The sequence below is a fragment of the Corylus avellana genome, chromosome ca2 (genome assembly GCF_901000735.1).
Source record: "Corylus avellana chromosome ca2, CavTom2PMs-1.0".
Taxonomy (NCBI): Eukaryota; Viridiplantae; Streptophyta; class Magnoliopsida; order Fagales; family Betulaceae; genus Corylus; species Corylus avellana.
The window spans coordinates 5,373,323-5,399,596 of NC_081542.1; the positions used below are offsets into that span (position 1 = coordinate 5,373,323).

At 35.2% G+C, this 26,274-nt stretch overlaps 2 protein-coding genes and 1 long non-coding RNA gene across 4 annotated transcripts; 1 reads left to right on the forward strand and 2 right to left on the reverse strand.

Moving 5' to 3' along the window:
• Positions 1-871, forward strand: LOC132170431 (uncharacterized). The gene is made up of 2 exons (XR_009438957.1): positions 1-125; positions 206-871. It is a non-coding gene; the product is annotated as an uncharacterized LOC132170431 (long non-coding RNA).
• Positions 872-1,561: 690 nt separating this feature from the next.
• LOC132170228 (protein ALWAYS EARLY 2-like) lies at positions 1,562-16,863 on the reverse strand. Of its 2 annotated transcripts, none has more exons than XM_059581127.1 (20): positions 16,641-16,863; positions 15,297-15,422; positions 14,727-14,825; positions 14,392-14,454; positions 13,400-13,477; positions 12,454-12,622; positions 11,561-11,808; positions 11,067-11,430; positions 10,024-10,101; positions 8,924-9,204; positions 8,673-8,738; positions 7,362-7,685; positions 7,092-7,270; positions 6,706-6,988; positions 5,208-5,414; positions 4,226-4,375; positions 3,622-3,765; positions 3,316-3,531; positions 2,386-2,676; positions 1,562-2,109 (listed from the first exon to the last, which is right to left on the reverse strand). In XM_059581127.1, exons 2-20 carry the CDS (start codon positions 15,399-15,401, stop codon positions 1,945-1,947), a joined length of 3,510 nt encoding a protein of 1,169 aa, XP_059437110.1. In that variant the 5' UTR covers positions 15,402-15,422; positions 16,641-16,863; the 3' UTR covers positions 1,562-1,944. The 2 variants fall into 2 exon arrangements, with proteins under 2 accessions (XP_059437110.1, XP_059437111.1); XM_059581128.1 differs by having other exon boundaries at positions 3,655-3,765; positions 16,641-16,862.
• Positions 16,864-23,769: 6,906 nt separating this feature from the next.
• LOC132171434 (translationally-controlled tumor protein homolog) lies at positions 23,770-25,498 on the reverse strand. The gene is made up of 5 exons (XM_059582743.1): positions 25,364-25,498; positions 24,693-24,766; positions 24,411-24,539; positions 24,164-24,321; positions 23,770-24,060 (listed from the first exon to the last, which is right to left on the reverse strand). The coding sequence occupies exons 1-5, from the start codon at positions 25,389-25,391 to the stop codon at positions 23,943-23,945; spliced, it is 507 nt and encodes a 168-aa protein (XP_059438726.1). The 5' UTR covers positions 25,392-25,498; the 3' UTR covers positions 23,770-23,942.
• Between the last annotated feature and the right edge of the window lie 776 nt (positions 25,499-26,274).

The window sequence follows — 26,274 nt, forward strand, 5'->3', positions numbered from 1 at the left end:
TTTATAGGCACTGCAATTAGGGCAAGATGCAAATTCTCCTCATGGCTTCTTCAATGGACAGAGATGTCAAATGTGTTTGCGATCTGATCCACTGCACGAAGTGATGAAACGGTTGGCAAATCCCGGTAATTTGCTTAGCTCTGTAGTATGTTTTATGTTATCCCCCTCTTTTCATGTAGTGGCTTGTTGACATGCATCCTTTCAGGGGTTAGGAGACTTGTAATTGTGGAGGCTGGCAGCAATCGTGTGGAAGGTATAATATCATTGAGTGATGTGTTCAACTTCTTGCTAGGTTAGCTAGAATTGTTGGCTGCCATTTCGCGCATCACTGGGTTGACCATGGTGCCATTGGGGGAAGTACCATTGTTTTATTGACATCTTGTATCTTTGAGCTACGCTTTCCTTCCCATTGTGAAAGGTCTAATTTGTCTCTCCATGTCATGGTTTGACGAGCCTCATGCTTCTGAGTTTCACTCCCTTTTTTAGGATAGAAAATTTTAAAGAGAAAAAAGAAATCTGTAAATTGTGAGGATTCAATTTTTCGCCCTTTTTTTTTTTTTATTCACTGCTCCTGATTATTATCAACCCTGCATCTGGCTGGCACAGCTGCCATGTTTGTGTCTAATGCTAACAGAAAATGAGGCAGGCAAAAGAAAAAAGGAACAAAAGGTGATTCGTATGTGGCACCTCTTGCTGTTGGTGGGCTGTACGTAAAAAGTTGGTTACTTCAGTTTTAGAGTTGCTGATCTTTGGTTGCGCTGGCCAAAAAGGAAAAAAGTATCTTTGGTTGTCGTTTTTATTGTAACATTACTAAGTGTGACAATTCATCACGGGTTTTTTAATTGTCTATAAATTTAAGATGGCTTGTTTATTTCTCTTGTTTAAAAGCCCTTGATAATAATTTTTTATTTTATTTATTTCTCATCTATTTGAAGGAAAATCGAAGGCCTAATAATGTTCTTAATCCAATCCACAATTGAAAGATTACCTAACCTGAAAGTGTCTGGAGGCAATGGAGAGATTTGTATAAGGGGCAGAGATGGTCCTGATCATCTCCAAGAGGGAGAAAGCGACATGGTGGATTTAATGGGGGATGCCCTGCCAAATGATTTTTCATATGAAAGTTTCAGCTTGTGATGGATCTCCTCTTAACCCTGTTGCTTAAGAAGAGGATGTTGAGAGCAGATTGATCCTGCCTCCTAGGGTTGTTAAGGATGAGATCATTGGAGCGTTAATAAAAGTTGGGAGCCTGTTTAAAACAAAAGTAGTTCATTTTTAAAACAAAACGCTTCATTTTTAGAATGACACAAAAAAGACTTCTAGTATTACTCGTGACAGACAATATATTAGGTTGCTAATTTATCAATTTTGATATATTTATAAACTTTCTTAAATATACTTTTTGTATTACACATTTTGTGAAATAAATTACTTCATTTCTATTTAAAGTTGTATTTATCATACTTTTAATTCGGCCCACACAATACTACTTTTCTTGTGCAATAAAGAAGAATTACAAGGAACGCATTTCGGCTGCAAGTGAGAGTACTTGGAGGCCACAAGAAGAAAATCAGGATATTCATAGAGGTCCGAAGTACTAAATTCAAGAATTTCTATTAAGGCTCACATGTTCCATGCAAGAATCTTCATCACATTTTCCTTACAGAAAGAATAGAGGGAGGAGAAATGGGGGGAGGATGCTTTCAAGATGTAGCATTCTCTTCTACTAACTTTAAGTCAATCTACTTGAGAATTAGGAAACATAAATTACAAAACGAAGCTAAAATTACAATATCACTATCACTAGTATTAAATGTTGATCCCAGTTAGCCTAATCACAAACAAAAAGAACGAAAGAAAAAAGCCGAAACCGAGGTTGAAATCAAGATTCCAGCATAATACTTACAAGGTTAATTGTACAGATCAAACAGGGCAGGATAATATTCAAGTTGGTACAAGGGCTAATATTTGGGTCTTAATTCTTCCCATGCACATTTGAATCTCTCTATAAATAGGAAGGTTCTGAGGACAGCATGGATGCAAGCTTGTGAGAGCAGAATCTAAAATCTGAGCCACATCGGCGGGAGGATACTGTCTTTCAGTACAAGTCTGCATGTTACAGGAAAGTCATACTCAGCATAACAAGGTTTTACAAGAATAGATCTTTGCTGAGGAAAAATAATTTTGAAAAAAAAAGACAGCAATGAGCAATGATAACGAGTAATCCCAAAAATGATATTTTGTAGGCAGTAGAAAGATATCAGAACCAAGTGATTGCCACTAGCATTGCATTCAAAGTCCCATAACACACATACACACATACACAACTCACGAGAGAGATTGCTTCTTGAATCCATTAATGTTAAACCATAATCTCCAAATTACCTGTATCATGAGCAACGTAGAAACGCAGGAAGTGATAAGCTCCGATGGGATTTGTGCCTCATTTCCATCAGAATCGTGACACGGTTTTGTACCAGATACATCACTAGTAAGTAGGGGCTCTGATGAGCAAGAAGTCAACTGATTGTGGTTACCCAGACTGCCATTCGCCTGCTGTTGAGACCTGACCACTGGTACCCTAGAGTCAGATGTTAGTTGCTGATTATCAATAGAATCTAAAGCCTCCCCAATCCTTGTAAAAACATCGTCCCCTTCCTTCTTCAATGTGAATGCCTGAGTTGAATATTGCGTCATAAGGTGTAATTAGGCTAACTGCTTCCTCTCATCCAAAAAAAAAAAAAAGGTAATAAACAAATACATGCTTAAACTTTTGAGGCAAATAAACAAACAGCGCCAAAATGGATAGTTTGTTCAAATACATCAATATACAGCTGCATAAGAACCGCTTGATCTAGGCCATAACCGGCAGAAATATTAAAAACTCATGACCTGCAGAATACATAACATATCCTACAAGCCCAACAACATATATCATACTGGGAAATAACAAATAAAGTGTGTTGCATACATGCTACTGATTAGCAATATGGGGGATCCATCAATTAATTGAAAATAGACCTTCGGAAAGTCGGACCAAATAAAGACCAAATGAAATGAAAAAAAAAAAAGACCCACAATTCTTTCTGATTGTAAATTTTGGAGAAGCTCCTATAAGCTGCCTGTGTATTTGAGCATTCTCTATCATAAATTTATTCTTCAGTTTTCAAAACCAACAAGGAAAAGGATACCCACATACATACATGGTTGTGTATAGCATGCAAACTGAGAATATAAAAAGAAATTAAAATAAAAAAGTTCTTACCAGCACACACACTCACATGGAAACACATGAGAGAGAGAGAGTACTCATACCTGAATAGCAGCATCTACCATTGTGTGTGCTTTCAATCTTGAGCCTTTGACAATTTCAACGACATTAGATCCCGATTCTTGAGATATAGAAGAATTATCCAAGCAATTTGTGAGGCCACCATGGACACTAGAATTGGCTGGGGGCTTCAGCCAAGGAGGCAGGGTATCTGCTGGATAAGTGTTACGCTGTCTCATATGAAGCAAAGCAGAAGAAACCTGCACACAGCAACATTCAATGAAAAAGGCAGAGAATGGCACACTTGCGCAAAAATGTAAAGCAAAATATAATTCATGGAAGCCACATGCCTGGTCACTGGCTTCCTTTAACTGTACAAGTACCGTGGCGATTTGCGTTCTGGAAGGTTCAGAATACTTTAAAGAGCGGCCTCCATCATTTTGGTTTTCCACCATGTCATTATTCATGCCCCTAAGCTCTGTCAACACCACTTCCTACACGAAAGCAACAGAAAGGCTTCACAGCATGAGTATGATATGCAAAGGAAGAGTTCCAATAAAAAATTCTGTATATAGAGATGGACAAAAACTAGTTTGGCAGATCCTAATGTCTGAGAGGATGTCCAATATTTAGGAAATAATGGGTAGCAAATATTAAATTTTATATATATATATATTCTTCAAGATCACCAACAAACAAAATATCCTTCAAGAAACCAATATGAACAGAATCTCAAATATGTTAAGAGATGCCAGGCAAACTGGCCAAGAAAATGGAAAACATTGTTACAACAGATTCACAAACCAAAGATAGAATAATCAAATAAAGGCTCTGACAAGGCACATAAATGCATGATAATCAAGAATCAGAATAGTACAACCCTTGTGCCAACTGAATTAACTTGTTTAGATCAAATACATTTCTATGATCAACTACAATATAAAATAGTACAACCTTTTTATCTAGAGCACGAGTCAGCTCAGAAATAGTTCTTATATCAGCTTCCCTTGCTTGATTCTGGGCCAGCACACAAGGCTGACTAATGCCCGCTTGTTGTGCACTAACATCTGCCTTAGCCTGGGAAACAGCATGGCTTGTATCCACCTGGGCAAAATATTGGAGACAATCATATTATCTGAGAAAACTCTAGAATTCAAACTTTAACTTCCAATCTCTGGCAGTGAATATCCCAGACAAAAAAAAAAAACCTCAAAATAAGACCTAACTTCAGTAAAAACTGTTACTCCCACATTGTTGTGATAATGTGATGCTGTTATTTGGAAAATAAAAAGGACATTGGAACCATACAAGTATAGTTAAGCTAATTAAGGTATTTTTAACCCATGCAGGAAAAGGGACCAACTCATAGTACATTTTAGTTATGCTGCCTGGTTCATTAAAATTATAACAAGAAATAGAAAATAACACAAGTTAATTTGGTTAACAAACAGAATACTAAATAATAAAATGTGTATAATTAATGATAACTCTTCTAATAATCTAAACGTAAACTGGGTTGCAGAAAAACTGCACGGAACCCTGATATTCAATAAATTGGTTGGTCTAAAGGTATCCTGGGAGCTTCCCCCATTGATAGGTCAGCACTTTGACCTACGTTGTGATCTGCATGGGTAAAAAGGTAGCTTTGGTGGTCCGTGAATGAGTGCCTGCTACCCACTTATACTGCCAAGATTTTAGTCTCTCCAAAGTCCAGCAGCATATATTTTGGTGACCATACTTGGTAGGTTAAAGCAGAATCACAATATGCTAGAATCGGAGCAAGCAAAATAAGGCCAAAACATAAAAATATAGAAAAAAGAAACATGACAAACCAAAAAATGTAAAATGTATATATAGTTGATTGTGATGTACTGGGCCGTACAGTTTTGAAATTATCCAAGATAGACGTATATGAGTATCTGATAAGCAGTATTACCTTTCCCTGCTTTACCAAAGTATTCACAGGGCTTGAAACCTTCTCCATATGCCCACTTGAGGAAAATATCATAGATCCTCCAATATTTGGATCTCCATTCATTTGTGATTCCTTGGATATAAGAGAGAACTTGTCAAGGGAAATGTTCTGTCTCCTAAGAGCTTCTGGCATATTATCCAATGGATTTGAAGGCATGCAATCAATATCCTGTAATGAATTATTTCCATGTCATTAGAGAAAGATAATATATGGCTTCCATATCAATAACACAAGTCATTGGTGACAGCAATTTCTTTACCATAATATAACCAAGAGATATTAGACAGACCGTCTATTGCACCATTTCAATCATAAAATGGCAAAATATGACACATAAAATTATGAAAAATGAAAAATTCTGGGGCCTGTTTAAACTTTTAGAAAGCTCTTTTCTCACCTCTCAAACATTGAAACCCTTTTATCAAATACCAATTAACCAAATGGATTTTCAGATGTGGCTCCCACCATTAACATTCTTCAAAACTAACAACAAAACTCATCGCAAAACCCTCAAAAAATAACTTAATATTGTTAAAAAAAACTGGTGGTTATGTGGCAGCACTTTACCTTTTTTTTTTTTTCTTTTTTTTTTTTTTTTTTATAAAAATATTTCTCAATTTTTACAAAACACTTCCAAAATTGTACTAAACCATTTTCAACTTTTCTTAAATGTGGTCCCCACCAAATCAATTCTCAACTATTACCTTTTTCAAAACCCAAATCCCAAAACACTTCTCAAAATTTTACCAAATGGGCCCTCTGCTTTCCATAATCCTTCCTTATAACACCATTCTTTTCAATATAATTTCAAGGTTTAGAAACAATGAAAATGTAGTTTAAAGACAAGCAACTTACAGCCTTTGCAATCATTTACAAACGCAAACCCATGATTTATTCTTCAAGAGAAGGGAGTATAATAGGAAAAGAAAATGATAGTTCATTAGAGAATAATATGGCCTAAGCTCTATAGTGCACCATATGATAACTAACAACATATGGAGAAAAGATGGCAAGCAGGTGGAGACATTTATGTACTTATATAGCACAATAACATGTTACTCATGGCAATAAGATAAACTAACTCACTATTGAAGCCCTAGCCAGACTAAACTCACTTCAAATGTTGTCAGCAATCAAATCCCATGCCGTAAATGAATTCAAATGCACCAACACATTGGCACACAAACCTAGTATGCAGTCAGTGAGAAAAGAAAAATTGCTAAGAACTATATAGGATTCACCTACTGCAACAAATAGTATCAATCTCTCTCTCCATCTATCTGTCTATATATATATCACACGTGCACACACGCATGCAGGCACACAGAGTCAGGCACACGTGAATACAATTGCACATATGTCATTTACAAACAACAGCATCAAAGACATCTCCGATACTGAAGATATATGAACATAAGAGGAAAGAACTGAAATGAATTTATGTGAAAGAAACTGCTACCATGACAAATTCAACTCCTAACTCAGGACGGTCAAACTGCACCCTGCACTTGTCCTGATCAACAGTGAGCACACTTCCGTCATGAAGTTCTCTTGATTTTGGATGAAGAGCAATTACTCGTTGTCCAACTGATAGAGGTCTGGCTAAGTCTGTAGGAAGTCCTTCCCTAATACCAGCACGAAGTTCAAAATAATGTCTTCTCACAGAATCCCGATATTGTTTAAGTTTCTCCCTTTCTTCAAGAAGAAAATGTTCAGAAAACCTCCGAGGTTTGCCAAGAGAACTGCATTTAGAAGCAAACACTATAAATATGTGTCATTAACATTTTCAATAATTCCATGTCATATGCCTAGCCGTATTGACATTAACTTCAGTTGAAAACATACCTCCTTATGACACCCCATTCAACACGAGTTAGTCTTGGGATGTGGCCCAGTCCAACGTGATTTAAGTACTCCACAAACTCCCTTTTTGAGAACCAAGGGTAGTCAATTGCACTATAAAACCACTCAAAAGTGCACCATCTGCGGACCATAGGAGATGAAATGCAACAAGAAAGCTTTTCCTGCAATTTAAATGGGAAAAAAGAATAATGAAGCTTTAAGCTTTAGAAAGTGGTAGGTTTCTAAAAAATAAGAGGAAGGGACCTATTTTACTTTAAGATGGAGTGCTCTGTCTTGCAATGAGGCGGAGTATTTATGTCGATTTTTCAAAATGTTGTCATAAGACTTCATCTCTTTAGAGATTGATGATCTCGGTAGACTCATTTTACGTCTGCTTCTTCGTTTAGTCGGTAAACTAACTTCACTTGTAGCAGGAACTTGTGCAGTTGATACTGCTAAATCAGTCTCTGCTCTTCTATGACCACTATCCAAGAAACTTTCTGATGATCTGGCTGATTTCCATTGTCTTGGAAAAGGAAAACTTTGAGCCATGCATTTACCTTTGATCACTTGTTTACTCTCTTCTTCAGCTAAGACCTAGAGCACATGTATTTAAGCTAACAATCATCTGCCTCCTCTTGTACTTTATCAACATCCAACATATAACCAGAGACTTCTCAAATATGAACACACATAATTATGCATATGTATATCTATGTGTGCAAGTGTTAATGTATGTTTCTTGGTGATAATACATATTTATGCATATGGACAAACAGAAAACAACTTTTTTTTTTTCTCGTGGATACCAGGATGGGTAATAACTTATGCACCTGTACCTGTGACCCTACCCCCCATCCTTCTTGGAGGAAGAGATGCCATTTGATCCAATATCCATTGGCACAAGTATAACTAGTTATTATTTAAGAAAACTAACAATCTCCAATTTTACATGCAGAGTAAAATGTCTCAGGAGAACTGGATAACTTTTTAGTTTCTACATAAATCAAGGCATTATGAAGCAAAAGCTTTGATTATTTTTAAACTGATGATCCCATGACAAAACAAACACATTTCACAAGATTCAGTTCAATTTGTTACTAGAGTTAGTAGCTTTAACTTTCCATGTTCAGCCCATTTACCAACAGCCATAGCTTGTTTTTGGAAAATTAGCTTGAATACCAGGCAGGACCCTAGTGCATTATATATGGTCAAATCTACAATGAGTAAGGAATACTATCTCTGGGGTATATTAGATGTGGCATCTACAGCAGGATAAAGATAAAGAATGTTAGCACTACTCTCATTTTCACCTGATAGATTTAAGTTCCACCATAACATTGTCAGCTCATAGCAAGCTGACATCCAACTGTATGAGATAAGCTCAATTCAATTGCAGATGTAATTGTGTAGATCACCCAAACAGAAAGCAAAGTTGCTCTAATTATTATATGGCAATTAGGCAAAACATACTTATAAAACAGTATTGAGGTATCGTGACTTGTTAGAGAATTTACTTTTAAAAATCAATCACAGAGATAATACACATTCTTGTAATAAAAAGATAGGCATTTGCTCACATACCGCAGTCAGCAATGGTTCACTAACTTCATTTAGATGAAAATCAATTCGAGATTTGTCATTTGATATCTGCAACTTGAACAAGAATTGGCTCATCATCAAATCAACTGATAGATAGCTATACACTAAGAGTGTATTAGTGTGCGCATGAGAGAGACAGAGGTTACCCCCCCCCCCCCCCCACCTCCAAAAAATAAAAATCCCCCAACAAGAAATACGTATAGAGAAGCAAATACAATCAGTCCCTATGTTACCTTTGATACCATGGGCTTGCGCTTTCTTTTCCACGTTTTATCAGCAGGCCGAAGCTGTTCCTTTGTTTCAAAAGTAACATTAACATCAACTGCGGAATCCCTCCCAAGTTTTGATTTTTTAGAAGTTGTATCATCAACACCTGAAATTGCATTAAGTGCCTTCTGTTTTGCCCCAGGGACTTTTTTATCTCTATAATGGCTTGTAGATGTACCTTCTGGTATACTGGATTTGTCATCCATATCAAAAGTTGTTCTTTCTTCCTTCAACTGGACAGATGATTCTAGATCCAACAAATAAACAATAAAAAAATGAGAGAAAACAAGGGATCATATCATTTATAATGAAAAGTGATATTTACAAAAGAAGAACAGCAACAATGCATAAATCCTGAGAACTAAGTTCAATAACAGCATTAAGTGAAATTTTAATGCCAATATGAACTTCCAATTTTCATAATTTTGAAACAGAAACCCTTTAAAAGGTATAAATGAAGATTAAAAAAAAAAAAATTGAATCATCCGAAAATTCAAGCCATAACAAACATAGATCGGGATGACGAAGAATATGGTTTTTATTTCTATGTTGGGTCTTCTTCTTCTTTTTTTTCCCCTTTCGATGGATGATTTGGTACTTGATGACATGGCATTGCCATTGGGTGCTGACATGGATGTTGGCGTGTCAAACGAGACGTGTGGCAGCCGGGAAATTAACTTTGACGCTTAAGTCATTGAGGGACTTATTTAAAACTTAGGCAAAACCTAAGGACCTTATTCTTGAAATTAAAACCCAATGACTAAATCCAAATTAGATTAAACCCTAGGGACTAAATATGATTTTTCCCTAGAAATTTTGATTTCTAGGAATAAATGACTAGGTTGTCAATGAAATGTTGTATTATATAGCACTAAGTAAAGAAATTACTTTATTATATTGTCTGATTCTAGTTGTGCACGATCCAATACATATATTCTGTCTTCAAACAAATGCAAATAATCAAACTAATTAATTTCCCTCTCTCTCACTCACACATACAAATGAGGACTGACACATGCCCAGCATCACTCCAAAACAAATTAGACTATAATCATAAATCACATACCAGATTCCATTGTGGATGCTGGCATCAATAGAGATAAATCGGCCAATGTCTGCAGAGCATGCAAGCCAGTACTTTCATCTACAAAAACAGCAAAACACAAAATTATAACATTATTATAGGAAGATCTAGCTATCTAATTAACTGACCAAGAGCAAGCATTCAACCCAACCAAAAAATGGTTACATAACACATGTTCATGGGGGGGTGGAATGATGCTATTTAGAATATAAATCAATCAAAAAAAATCGAGCAATAATCCCTATACTGTTTATTGTTATTAAATATCATAGACCAATTTACTCGAAACTTGGACCTCCTGATTAACAGTCCAGAAGACTTGCCCATATTCTCTGCTCGCTTCAAAACATAGCTTCTTTTAAAAAATATATTCAAATCCCAGTGAAATGGTTTCCCAAATACATGGGAAGCCTCTAATAAAATTTATGAAAGATAGATCTTGATGAATATTTCTATTATCAAATATGCAGAAATAAAAGCTTACTGATATATGCCTCTGAAACATTCAGAAACTTTTCCACAAGTTTTATAGAAGGTATTGGTGAAACATTCAATAGCCCCCCAACTACGAGGCTATTGATCGTACATAATTGTCTGCACGTTTACCAATATCAGCAAACTGAATCCCATAATTTCGAGCCATGCCTCCACTTTTTCTTTCTACACTAACCTATTCACTTATTCCAAAATGGTGGCTATGCCGTTAACTTCAATTAAAAATAAAAGCTTCAAAACATGGAAAAAGCATACTCCTAGAAAGGGGGAACAACTTCACTCCACTATAGAAACAAAAAGTTTGAATTCGTAATTTTCAGAAACAAAATGGAAACTAAGGTTCTATTAGTAACTATTTGAGTGGACAAATAGTCGTCATATGAATAGCAATAAAAAAAAAAAAATAGAAACCCCCCAACCCCCACTAAAAAAAAAAAAAACCCACCCAGCAAAGAATTTGAAAAAAAAATAAAGGGTTAAAAAATCTTGCCATAACCAACTTATAAAACAATTACTACTAACAAAGGTACCTCCAAAGAAAAGTTTCTTGCTTCTCTTCCTTTGACCTTGTGGAGAAAATCGCTTAGATTTTGCAGTTGAAACCTCATTGTTAACTTTTCCTTTAAGGGCGCCAAAGTTAAGTCCTTCTTCAGTTCCACTACAGGCTTCTCCACCATCATCATACTGATGGTTTCCAATGTCTTCAACTTTCTCTTTCTTTCTGTAAGACTTCTTCCCCTTTCGAAAAACGTTAACCGTCCCTACACCTTCCATATCCATCAAGGAGCAAGTATCTCTTGCATAATCTCCATTTTCAGCTCTCCTACTTCCTATACCACCTTCCAACCATTTTTCATCCATGGCAGCCTCACGAGCTATGTCAGATGGTATGTGCTAAATCATATCAAAGTATTAAGATTAAGAAATTATTCATATTCGTGATAATAAAAGGAAGGAAAAAGGTAATGACGGGACATGTAAACGAAATACAATTCTTTCCCAACTCAGGGGAAAAACAAAATACCATTCTTTCCCAGCTCTGAACAGGTGAGGATTTTGTGTGCTCTGTTCTTCTATATGGTGTTGGAGAGCCTCCTCTCTGTGAAGCCTCAGTTAATGCTAATGCTGCCACATGTGCGACTTCATCATCATCAATATCTGACTTCCAACCTCTTTTATTTGGAGAAACATAAAATTTGGAATCATCCTTCTTATGTGAATATGAAATAGGAAACCGAGGTGTCCTTTTCCCCACTGCACGAGGCTGGGTACCTAATATAAGATTCAATCTATCAACAGGGGAATTCTTCAAATAAATTCAAGTTTGATCTCTCTTTTCAAAAGAATCACACTATATAACATTTCAGTGTGCAGTTCATTATGTACGGACTTATAAATAGCAAAGATGAAAAAACAAAGCAACAATGCAGGAAAGTCTAGCTGGTTAGTAACCACGAGGGTTTTTGCTTAATTCTAATGAATGGGCATGATATGCAAACTGACAAATATATCTTGCTGCAGGAGAAATGATAGTTAGTTATACCCTGCCACTCTGAATCTAATTCCAGGATACAGTCTGTTAAACTCATTTAACTGTTCTTTGAAGAAATTGATGTAAATCATTCTCTTTGTCGCTTCATTTTACTTTCAATTAGGCGCTCCTCCACCCCCCACCCCCCCGAAAAAAAAGCCCTCCAAAAAACGTAAAAGCACCACTTTTGTGGGCCTTTTTGAAAAAAAGCTTGTACTGCACATATTCTTTTTACCTTCCACTCTCTATATACTAATATGCCTACATTGATATAATAGAAATAAGTACAAGTTACAGGCACCTAAAAAATATATACAAGTATATGATAAATAGTGAAGGAACAATGGTCCAGCAGCTATACTATGTAATAATGTAACTAATTATACCATCAAACCGTCTCCTCTTCAATAAAGACAAATATCCATCACTTGTTGCAATTGACCGAGACTCGAAAGGATCTTTTGAGACACTAAGTTGAACTTTCCCCCGCTTGCGTTTCAGAGGCTTCCGAGATGCTGAAGCATCATTGCTCTCTCGATCACTATCACTTTCTTCCTGTTTTGCAGACCATGAAAGTAAGATTTAAACAAACATACTCTTAAGTTTAAAATGCAAAGACGCTAACTTAGCACAATAAACATGGTGATTCACTCATGACTAAGTTATTGCAAGGGAAAACCCAATTCAATGATATAGGCTATCCAAAACATCTTTAAATTGATGAAAATAGAAACACCAAGGTTCAGATTGCAAAAATGAAAATTATCACTAGTATTTAATAGCAAGATAGCAGTTGGAGCACAGACAGTAAGAGTTTACAACTAACAGAAAGGAACAATACTTTTTAAATTTAAACTAGGAATCAGACAGTAATCAACCCTTAAAACACAGCAAAGAAAGATCAAAAAGTAGTTAGAAAACATACAGTCACTTCCTTTTTGCCTAAGAGAGCACATCATGAAAACATTACAAACAAAATCAACTGTAGCTGAAAACATAAGTGCTGTCAGCAGTCCAGCAACAACAAATTTATCTTATTTAAAATAATTTATAGTGCCGAAATTGTATAGAAGCTAACATGCCAAAAAGCTGCTAACTTACATTCTGAAACTCATACAACAGCCCAATTCCAAAAAATGATGTTTAGCATGTTCACCCAGAGACATAATTTTGTAAACAACAAACCATTAGTTATATCTACTATTTTATGGTACCAATATAAGCCAAATTAAAGTCGAATCTAACAATATGATCGACAGATATATAACAGGACCAGATTGACAGTAAAGTGACCAAACTCAGTTGAACAGGAAATATTAAATCTAATCTCACCAGGACGTTATAATAATCCGTCATCATTGCTATCAGGCCAACCACAGAAGCTGTACCCTCTGGCAAGGATAAGTATGCCTGCAAAACAAGAGCATACCCATGTTAATAATGCCAATAAGTCAAAGACACTCAAAACCATAAGAATCCATAAGTTACACAATTAGAGCTAAAAAACTTGCAGAAGACCACACATATGGGCCATATTTTTGGAGCACATACATATCATGAACCTCTTGACTCGTTGACAATAAAATAACGGATAGAGCAGTACAAAGCCATTGAAAAGAATAAGATAAGCCAAAACTCCAACTGCAGAATTAATCTCCAAACAAAATGATAAAAATCAAGTCAATTCATGTCACCTACCTTCTTAACTAGGCATCCAAGTTTTGCCCAAAATTACTTACATATGCAAACCAGTTTCATTTCTGAATTTAAGATCAAATTTCATACAAATTTATTAACTTTAGTTATCAAGAATCTCACCAGAACTAACTATTGAAACTAGAAGAAATTATTAACTGAATGACAAACCCGCTCCAAACTATCTAATAACTAGGATGCAAAAGAAACTATTTTCTGCCAAGAGGTTTAGTAGATTCAATCATCCAGCTTGCAATTAATAGAAGTAAATGAGCACCATGACCCTTATTCAAATCTATAAGAATGCGTTCAAGACAAAGCAGTGACAAGTATTAAGAAAAAAACAAAAGAAATATTAAACCAGGTCATACCCTGATCATTAGTTCATGCAAATCAATTATATTAAAAGAAAGTGCAATAGATTATACAAGAAAGGTGAAAATAGTGTTTAATTTTAAAAAATGGCTTGCATGAAATGAAGAATATTCACTGCTTATGCAAGGAAAGGAAAAGGTAGTCACATACACAACTGTTGGTATAATTACCCATAATACTCCTAAATTATAGAAAGCTTTGTTTTTTACGGATTCTAGTTATAAATCAATCTAACAGTAATGGATGCTACTAACCCGGTTTGTAATGTAGAGAGCCTCCACCATCTCAACGGATCTGTTATGTACTACAGCAGCCACCTGGATATGCACAGAAGTCAATAATAGAAAAGAGACCAAAAACAAAACTGGAGCACGTTATAAATTGACTCATTAGAACAGAAAATTTTATTGTAAACAATATTACGAGGAGAAAGCATGAAAAATGTTTTCATATGTATGCATAACCAAATTAGATATCAAGTTACACCACATAAATTAGAAGCTGCTTATATAATGAAAGACAACCAATTATGGCTAATTAAGCAAATCCCAAAAGAGTAAATAAAACACAATGTCAAATAAAGGCATACCTTCTTCCAGTCTTTTCCGTATTTCCGATAGGCTTCATAAAAATGCTCAAGCTCCTCCTTGCTCCATTGAGGTCCTAACTTATCAGAATATTTCCTTTTCTGTGCATAAAATACAGCAGCCAAAATATTAAAAAAAAAAAAAATCCACACTTTGAAGCTTTAAAGTCAACTCAACTAAGCCTTAATCTCTGTATACTGGGTTGGTTTATGGACCTCAATAACAAATTATGTTTGCCCACATGAATACATTCCCATGCAAACAAGAGGCTCATTTGATGATCCTATATATTTGCTGTTCTATCCTATCTGAAATTATCCTCTCTATTGCCACAAAGATTGACTGTGTCCAATACAAGAGGCCATCATTTTGAAGATCCTATTAGATACTTCAAAACTTCATAAAAGGCCCACACTACATTCTACCCTCCATAAAAACTGACCAACAAAGGTTTATGAAACTTGGTTAACAAGTGTAACCAAACCTAGACATAGAGAGTCAAAGCACAACAAAGAAGAATAAGGACTAGGGTAACCGAATATTTTTTCATTGTCTCACTAAGTAAGACTTACCCGCTGCTTACTTTTGCCCAAGTTCCTACCATCTTTCTCAGGAGAGACCTCATTTATAGTAGAAAATCGCTTATTCACACTTTTAGATTTTCTTGTCGGGGCCATTGAACACTTCAATTTATCTATCTGAGATAAACAAAAACAAAATTAGTGGAATACTTTCGTAATCACGAAACTAAATCAACAACATAGTATAGCAGATTCCATTTTCAAGACTAGTCAACCCCAAAAAAGAGATAATTTCTTTTAACTACAAATTATCAAGCTTTTCTCTTCCACAAAATAATATTGTTATCACATTACATCCCAACATGCTACTCAACATTCCACAATGATGTATCATGCAAGATCCGCATACAAGCAAACAATAGGGGCACAAACAAGTACAAGAACTTCACAGCAGCCCTTTTGTTAGTTTTAAAATTAAAAAATAAATAAAAATTTGCGCAATAATTTTTTTCAAATTTACCACATATCTGAATGCCCATTTACCTTTTAAACCCCCTGTAAAATTAAATGTCAGACAAACAACACCAACAACAAAATGAGTGTAAAATGGTTCGGTAAGAATAAAAAATTGCATTCCTTAGAAGAACATTTCACAATCAAATTCTTTAGAATCAAACCGCACACACAAAAACCCCAGATACTGATTCGCTACAAGAAACCAAACCCATTAGTTCAAAGGAACTGCTTTTCGGAACAATCAAATTCAAAGCTCTAACTACACAAATGAATCAAACTATACGCACAGAGACCCCAGATTCAGATTCGTCGCAAATTAACCAAGCGCACCAGTTCAAAAGAACTAATTTACGAAACCCACTTTCGGAAAACAGCCAAAACACTTCGAAAAGACAATCAAATTCAAGAATATCACATTAACAAAAAAAAAAAAAAAAAGAAGAAGAAGAAAGATCAAATGTCTTCATGTTATCAGTCAATGGTCGCCATTGAGCCGCCCCCCCCCCCCAAAAAAAAAAAGTTGGATTTTTGCGAAATGCTCCCAAAAAAGAAAATCAAAAACCCAATTCCACACACAGCATTTTGCAATCGAGTTCAACGTCTACAACCCCCCAAATGAATCGAATCACACAGAGACTCACTCGCACAAACACAAACACAAAACCGAAAATTAAATTCACTACGAATAGCCAAACGCCACAATTCAAAAAATAAAATAAAATAAAATTTCAAAAACTGAAAGCAGCCAAAACAAGCCGAGAAAACGAAAAAGATTCGAAATTTTAAGCAGGAGTTCGAAAACCCAGAAAACACAAGACAAAAAAACTCAAAAATCTTCAAATTTAAACCCTAATTGACAGGTCCGGGCTGTACTCTCACCGATTATGAACTCCAAACCGATCCGAAAACCCAACCATGTACATACGCAGATAGGGAGAGGATTTCAGCGAGAAAAACTCTGAAACTGAAAGAAAATATCAAAAAAGTGTTTTAGAGAGAGAGAGAGAGAGAGAGAGGAGAGATAAAGAGAAAGCAGAGAGGTTGCCGCGAAACTTAAATATATGAAGGAAAGAGGGGCGCTGAGTGAGAGCCAATTGAAGTTTTGTGCTGTGCGCGTGTGGAGGGGGGGGAGGTGAGGGGAGTCCAAGGAGGGAGAGGACGATGTTTGTATTGTGGAGTGGTATTAGACGTACACGTGGCTAAGGTGGGGATCTATACGGCGAGGATTGACTGGTGTTGTGGGGGATTTGGGTGGAGGGTTATGCACGTGATTATATTTGAAATTTTTTGGAGACAAATATCGCAATAGGTTTTCAATTTCTGGAAGCTATTTTGTTGGTATTTGCAATTGTAAGTCCAAGTATGTTTTTAAATCAACTTTTGGCCCAACTTTTTTTTTTCCTTTCAAACTCCCCTTTTTCTTTTTTTTCTTTTTTAATGGAAATTAGAGATGCCGAAGTTTATGTAAATTTATTAATCGATCTTATCATTTTTTAAGAAGAGTGACATGATTGGACAGCAATCAATAGAATTTTTCTTTTTTTTAAAAAAAAAAAACTTTATTTTATTATTATTATTTTACTTTTCTTATATATTTTCATTAGATTGACCATGGTGGGATGGTCGAACTCTCCCTCCTTTCGGGCATATGCTTCTTTCTTATCTCAGTTCTTTCTTCTTTTCTTTTTTACTTACATTTTTTTTCTTTTTTTATTAATCTAATGGTCTATGGTTACTCTCGACTTCCTAGAATTTCATTAGAACTTGAAAAAAATATATTAGTTTTTTGAGAAAATAAACTTACTTTTATGAATGGCGTGTTTGACATTGTCCCAAATCATAAAAAATAGATTGTGTTTGTATTGTATGGTTTTTAAATCAAGTACTTTTTTATTTCAAAAAAAAAAAAAGGTACTTTTTTTAAAGTGCATTATTTGCAATTTTAATGGCAAAAATTAGATTTTACCAAATACTTAATTGTGTTTTTAAAAATCATTTTTTCAAATTATACATTTTAAAAATTCTTATTTTTAAATATCACTTTTTGAAAACCAACACTTCTTTTGCACTTATCCTTTCAAACTAACACTTGTGACATTCTGCATCTTCTACCTCTTGTTTCCATGCAAAGAGCTCCTTCCATTAATTGAGGTGGGAAAATGAGTATGTGACATTGTGCTCATTTTTTTACTTGAAATGATGATAATGCCTTTCATTAAAATAAAAATAAAAAAAAACAAAATCACGCACTTAGGGTGCGTTTGAGATTGTGATTTCTCAAGAATAATCTACATTTTTAAAATATATTGCAAAACGTAAGGCGTTTGGCATTGGGATTTAAAAAGCACTTAATTTAAAATAAAAAAAAATATGCGATTTTTATAAGCATGCTAGGGGGTACTTATTTGAAAATGCGCGAATTTAAATCAAAATCACGATTTCGCATAACAAATAGATGTATGCTATAATGCAATATAATGCTCATATTTGACCCATATTTAGTGAGAGAGAGAGGATTGAAATTCAAATTTCAATCTTCCCTTTCATGTGATTATCCATCTACTACGTCACTAAAAATGGGTCAAATGTGGGCATTATATTGCACTGAAGCATTTCTCTAACAAATATTTGATAAAAAAATATATATAGTTTAATTGTTTTATCAAACTCCTTTACGATTTTAAAAAGTAACGATTTTAAAAACACAATTTTTAAAATCATACTTAAAACCTCAATTCCAAACCAACAGTTAATTTTATTAAGTTGCAAAAGAGCTGCATAGTGTTTAAGAAGTGACTGAAAATTCTTTGTGGTAAGCCAAAAACACAATACGCAGGGGCAAAAATATAATTTTAGGTTTTGGGGTGGGCTTGGAAGGTAAAATAATAATAATTTTTAAGGTATATCTTAAAAAACAAAAAAACAAAGATTTTAGGGAGAATTCTAAAATTTTTGGGGGGATTGTAGGCTTGTAGCCCATAAGGCTGCAACTTCCATCCAAAAGTTTGATGTAAACCGTTAAGGTGCTGCAATGCCAACCATATTGTGACATGTGTAGCTTATAACAAAAAATATAAAAATATAAAACAAGAATTAAAATTAAAATGGAGGGGTAATTTTTCTTTTTTATGTTTCTATTTTTATTTTAAATTACACATGTCACAGTATAATTTGACATGGTACCCCAACAGTTTTAAAACCTCAAAGAGCTATTTGCAACTTTAATGGAAAATGGTTTCCTTAATAAAATATTTTCAGGAAAGTCATTTTTTTTGAAAATATTTTTCGTCGAAAATATTTTCAGGAAAGTCATTTTTCCTGAAAATATTTTCCGTTGAAAACATTTTACGATGTTTACTTTGCACACGGAATTTTTTTTTTTTTATTTTATTTATATATATATATTTTCCAATAAGGTCCCTGCCGAGACATGCACAGGACTTGTTCGAGACCCCGCAGGGACCTGCCAGGGACCTCGCCGGACCTACCCAGGACTTGAGCAGGACCCGCCCAGGACTTGCCCGGGACTCTGCCGAGACCCACCTAGGACTTGACCGGGACTTGCCCGGGACCCTCCTGGGAGTCTGGGACTTACTCAGGACCTTGTCGGGACTTGACCGGAACCCGCCGAGGACCCCCACGGGACTTGACCGGGACCTGCCCAACACTTGACCAGGACTTGACCGAGACCCACCCGAGACTTGCCCGGGACCCGCTCAAGACTTGACCTGGACTTACCCGGGACCCCGCCGGGACTTGACCGGAACCCGCTCGGGACGTGACCGGGACCCACCCAGGACTTGCTCGGGACCTCGCTGGGACTTGACCAGGACCCGACAAGGCAAGTTCTGGGTAAGTCTTGGGCAGGTCCGGTCAAGTCTCGGGCAGGTCCTAGCAGGGTCCCAGGCAAGTTCTGGGCGGGTCTCGGTCAAGTCCCGGCGGGTCCCGGTTAGGTCCAAGGCAGGTTCGGTCAAGTCCTGAGCGGGTCTTGGTCAAGTCCAAGGCAGGTCCCAAGCGAGTCCCGGGCAAGTTCAGGGCGGGTCCCGCTGGGGTCCTGGGCAAGTCCCTGGCGGGTCATGGTCAAATCTCAATTAGGTTCTGGGCGGGTCCTGGTCAAGTTCCGAGTGGGACCCGGTCAAGTCCCGACAAGGTTTTGGGCGGGTCTTGGTGAGGTCCATCGATTTAAGAATGAGATGCTTATAGTCAGAAAATCATAGTCCGAAAATTAAATAAGAATTTTTGGTCAAAAGGAAAATATTTTCCGTTGACCACTATTTTACGTCGAAGTAAACACCGTAAAATACGGAAATCATTTTCTGAAAATAATTTTACGTCAAAGTAAATGGAGCCTTAATGACATCATATTGACTGATTTTTCTTTCTCTTTTTCCTAAAGACATTCCAAATTTGTTTTTTAAAAAGGGTTGTCAAACAACGCCTCCATGTAGGTGTTTGAAAATGATTAGACTACTCCCAAACTACAGGTAGTGGCCTAAGTAGTGATTTGGAGGTAGCCAAGGTGGTTCGAGCACCCTTGAATTGCATGGGCACCCTTAAGGGTGGTTCACCCCTAGGGGCAGTTGCCACTCCTGTAGTTTCATTTTTTTCTTTTTATGTGTGTTTTTTTTTTAAAAAAAAAAATAAAAAATAGGGGCACTTTTGTTATTTTATTTGGGTGGGTGCACATCCAACAATTTACCCTTTTTTATTTTTATTTGTTGATTTATAAAAGCAGTCACAAGTTCAAACTGTCTAGTTTAGTAGTTTACTGTTTCTTATTTCCATTAAATGATTTGACACAATTCAAATTCAAAGGTAGTTTATATGAATTGTATAACAACTATTATTTAGATTTAGGAATCCCATAATCATTGTAACTATCAATTGACTCTAATAAAATTACACCCCATTTGCATCTTCTCAAAGCCTATTCAACCAAAGCCATTGCCAAAACACTCTCGGCCGAACCTTTGCAACCCTAATGCCCACCCACTGTCACATGCCTTGTCTTTCACAGTAGCCATTACAATGTACTAGATTATGTTGTGTAGCTAATATGTTTCAACCCGTTACGATTTAACAATTTCAAATAAATCGTGAGACATTTTGATCGAAGTACGCACAACACAAAATAAGCTAGTCTCTGTCATTAATAGTGTCCAGTAGTTGTTGAGGTATGCTTCCCAAGTATTCCTTTGAATCTCCAACCAACCCTAAGCCAGAGACCCAATCAAGGTAAGGAAATTGGAGCGGTTGGGGGATGTTGCCTTTTCTCCCAACATTCCATTTTATATAACTAATTATAAAAGCATATTGTGCATGAGTCAACTCATGCAAAAGGATATATACTTGTAAGAACAATTATTATGACTCACCCACAACATATGTAATGGACATTATATAATATGCATGCTGATTACAATATGAAAAAGTAGATTTGTCATGCCAATTACAACACTTTACATCTATATGATATTTGGGCTAATGTGGCGCCAAAGGTTAAGATAAAAAGGAATATAATTGATTCGATTGTACTTAGTTTGTCCCATAGAAATGTGACAAGCTATTGACAAGAGAAAAGAAAATAGGTCATCTAAAAGAAAAGAAAAGAAAAAAAAAACATTTAAGCCTTCGCTCGTTAAAATTTATTTATGTTTTATGTCATATTAAAACATAAATAAAAATCCCAAAACACATTAATAAAAAGAGCTAATAATAGACAGCCCTATACCATAAAAAGGTTGCCTTGGAGCCAATGAAATTTTGTAGGGACTAGGGACGGAATTAGGAATTTATATTGAACGGGCCAAAGTATGAAGGAGAAATATATAAAACAGAGAACCAAAAAATAGATGAAAAATATATTAAGATTAAAGATTAAATCAACATATAAAAAATAAAATTAGTATTTATTGAGTGTTAAGAAAATATAAGCAAAATAAAAGACAGAAAATAATTGTTTTTCTTAAAAAATTAGTATTTTTTGCAGTATATTTAATACAAATTCCAAACCTGGGGTAGGCCATAGCCTACCCGGTCTTCATATGCGTCCATCTCTGGTAGGGACTGTCCGCTTTCATTGGACATTACCTTTTCATATTATTTATTTTTTTTATCGAAGGGTACTGGTGGAACTGGAACACCCAATAGTCAAGAGAATAGAATAGATCTCCTCATCCACTCAATCAAGAAACACAAAGGAGCTGATTCAACAATAATTAAAGAACAGAAAACCACAATAAAAGAAAAAGGAAAGAAAAAAAAAAAATTATTCTTTTACTTGATGATTTTCTCTGTACAATCCGATGTTCAATTTATACACGAACTATGTTCACTCTCTGAATTTACATAAATGTGAGATTCTGTGCAATGAATCATTTGTGGTAGGTGGCGTACGTGATTTGTGTTTAATGGATTGTATGAAGAAAATCTGCTGCATGCGCTGCTTATTTCCATATTCTGTTAATGTGTATATTATTGTATTTTATCATAGAAAATGGTAGCAAAATCATGGCTAATTAATCAATGATGGAAAATTAATGTTCAATCACGTTAAGATCCTTGAAGCAAGTATACTACCTTTTTATTATTTATTTAGTACTTTTTCTTTAATGGACGATTTGGGTGTGGATTTGAACCTTTGTCCTACGTAGAATGCACTGGAGCTGTTCAATAATATTCTTGTAATGGCCAAACAAGCCTTATGATCTCATCATTATTGCAATTTAGGTCACCTTTTGCTGCATTTATTGAATAATTAAGGAGTATTCTATTCATTTTTTTGCTTGAAGCGGATGAAGGGTCACTACAAACGGATCCGGATCCTTTTCAATTGGAGAGAAATTAGATATTTTTCAATTGTTAATCGTGGCCATTCATTTTAAATTCAATGGTTTGTAAAATTATTTGAACCTCGGTAAAACAAAAGCCAGCATTTAATACCTCGGTTATACAAAAGTAGCTAATATTTTATAAACCATTAAATTTAAAATAAAGGGCCACGATTAACAATTGGAGAATCTCTAATTTCTCTACAATTAGAGGGGATCTCAATTCCACTACAAACACCTATTACTGGAGTAAATTATCAAGCACCATATAGTAAAAACATTCCTAGTACTTTAAAAAAAAAAAAAAAAATGTTCCTAGTATATTTGAGTATACATCAGGAAAGGACTTCTTCCTGATACATTGGCGTATAAATTAGTAACTATTAGGAATTAAATGTCGGGATCATATTTCTTGGCAATTAATAGATACAAGCGGACGTTTATTTTTCACTTGAAAGAATTAATCTTTTAGTAGTGTGTTTTATCCAAAGAACATTTGGCAAATTTGTTCTCTTCTTTTCAAGATATCCATATCTAATATCTTTTCTTTCAATGAGTATTGTTTGCAAACTTGTATGAAATTCATTCGTTCGGCTGATGTAGAACGTTTGGATGTTGTAGAAAGTTTGCGTTTCTTCCAGTGATTCATTGTCTCGTGTAATTTACGAGCCATGATGTGTGGGAATTCATGGTTGGAAGGGAATGGCAGGCCAGGGGTCATAAAATGATGGGAAAAAAAAAAAAAGATATAAAAAGTTGCCTTGTAGTGTTTGGCTGGTTGGGAATAGTTTGAGAAAGGATGCTGATAATGAAAATAACCTTTAAACCAAAGAGGATGTCATCCCAATTACTTGGGAGATGTACAATAATAGCATTTAGAATCTGTTTGAGAATGCGTTTGAAAAATAGAGCTTTTAAGTCAAAAATTGCTTTTAGACAAAAGCTTCATTTTTAAATTTTTGCCAAAAGTGCGTTTTGACCATTTTTACGTTTTTTGGACTTTTAAAAATGCTTTTAAACGAATATATATATATTTTTTAAACGGACTTTTTGAGTGTTAAAGTACTTTCAAGCCTCTCAAACGCAATCCCAAACATACCGCATTCTTATACAACTAAGGTTTTAAGATGAAAAATAAATCATTGGCCCAAAAAAACACCATAATTGGTCATCTAACAAATTTCCAGAACACACGATCTATATATAAATCGTCACAATGTCACCAGCAGGAAAACACTTAAAAAACCAAAACTCTTAGTTGTACCATTATACCCCAATGGTACCAAAGGGAAATGTAAAAGAAAAGACTGGCTAACTTAAAACCAAAACTACTAAAGAGGAAGGCCAATGTTTAACACTTGACTTCCTTCAACCCATGGGCAAGGTAGATAAAGGTCGGATCAGTGGCACCTTCCTTGTAATATGCAAAGACCAAACAGCAATCTTCATGCAAGCTTTCACCAATAAAACTGCCACAAAGATGAACCCAACTAATTAACCCAAAAAAAGAAGAAAAAGGAAAGAGTAATTCTGCACAATTATGAAAACTTTCGGAATAGGAAAAGCACATACAATTGGAGGTCGCTGAGCTTTGAAAGAAGGTACTTGGTAGCTCCCTCAATGTGCTTCTTAAACAATACTTGCTGCTCTGAATCCAATTTGGCTGCCAGACTCTTGATGTATCTCTTCATGTATGTGACAAACGGCTTCTTTTCAAAAGTAGGTTGTTCCTGCAAATAATACAAAACCTTTTGTTCAACATATATCCTGAGCGGGAAATAATAAGATAATAGCAACTAAAAGCAGTGGGCTTTCTCACCTGAAGCCTAAAGGTATCAACGATGTCAACAACCTTGACAGTTTGTTCATCAACACCTTCATCCTCATCTCCACCTTCAGCAGAAGGGTTTGCTCCAATGTTTACATTCACTGCTCCTTGAACAACCCACTGCCAGATAACAAAGCATACACCAAATTAAGTTAGATTATCTAATTGCTTTGCATACATTTTTTTTGTATGCAAAGGTTCAAGCTCTCAATCCCCTCAGAAGCACAAACACTAACAAAACTGATAAAACTAACAAATAAAAAGAGTTCCAACCTTTCCTTCAACTTCCCACAGAATTCCATTCTCAATTTCCTTGTAAGGGAAGGAATCGGAGAGAAGCTCGTCACCTGAAATTTCATCAATGAAGATGAGTTTACAGCTCACACATTATGATATTTCAAAAATAATTTGGTCATTCTCAAAAAGTATGTTAAGAAACCACAAGCATATAAACATTAACAACACAGTAAAGTTAGAATCCATAGCAAAGAAACTAGAACAATAAACTCCATAACCCACACTATATACAATATATGGCATATATATAACTTACATTGACACGAGCAATGAATAACAATTAAAGATACTAAAGCATATCTACGTTGGTGAACCCATATATGTCACGAATAGCGTAGATCTAGCTGTGTAGATCCGCTAAAATCTTTGGTGAGTGAATCTAGATATACTAGACAGACCATTAGCTAATAGACGAGAAAAATCCAACTTTTGAACACTCTAAACTAAAATCTATTGGATCTGATTGGCAGAATTTGCCAAATCCTCAAATTAGAGAATCTAATTAATATTCGAAAACTTTCACCCTTTCACGCCTAAATAGAATCAAGCCCAGAAAACAAAACTCGGAAATTTTACGTACAAAATTCTATCCGAATAATTCTTATATAGAGACATAGCAAAAACCCTATAATAGAGATAGAATTTACCTGTGAGAAGATCCTGGTAAACTAGCATGGTTGCAGTGTGAGAGCGTGAATTCGAAACCGACCTTGTGATTCGACGCGCGATTGGAGGTATACTCAGCCTCTTTCAAAGAATACGTATATGTTTGAGGGATAAATTTATGCATGCTTGTTATTGAATAATCGTTCCCTTTAAATAGAGGAATAAACACTAGAAATCAAACATAGACTACTACTACTTCTCTGAGAAGTAGGAGATGAAGAGACAAAACTCCTGCAAGACTCCTACTGGAGATAAAACTACTACTAGAGTGCTAGACTCTAATTAAAAGACGAGACTCCAAATTACTACGCCCGTTTGGAGCAAACTGGTGACTATCTTTTCAATCTCACTTAATGCCATTATTTTATGAGATATTAATTTTATTCTAATATTTATATTAAGCATAACATAAATTATTAAGGGATTTAAGAGTTTATATGAATATTGATGGAATAAGTATTAATAATAAATTGTATTCTAATGATATTATTTGGAGTTAATTAGACAGATTGAATACTCATAATATTAATATAGATTAAAATAATAATAATAGATAAGTGTTAAATGTATATTACATTATGTTGACTTTTGGCATTTAAACTTTGATTAGTTGAAATAGAGTCAAAGGACATTCAAATAAAAACTCATAGTGCTTATCTTAAGATTCTCTACCTATTCTTAACATTTCAAAGAAACTCATTTTTGGAAAAAATTCCTGACTTGAGCGGTTTTCACTATTCATCGCTAAAAATGTCACTTTTTGTATATCACTCTATTTCAAAATTTGATCTTCACAAATATGTTTTTGGGCATAAATAAACCCAATTTAGTAAATAAGTGACTAATACTAGTATTCAGTGAAATCAGAAATTAATTCGGAGTTTTTTCAAGT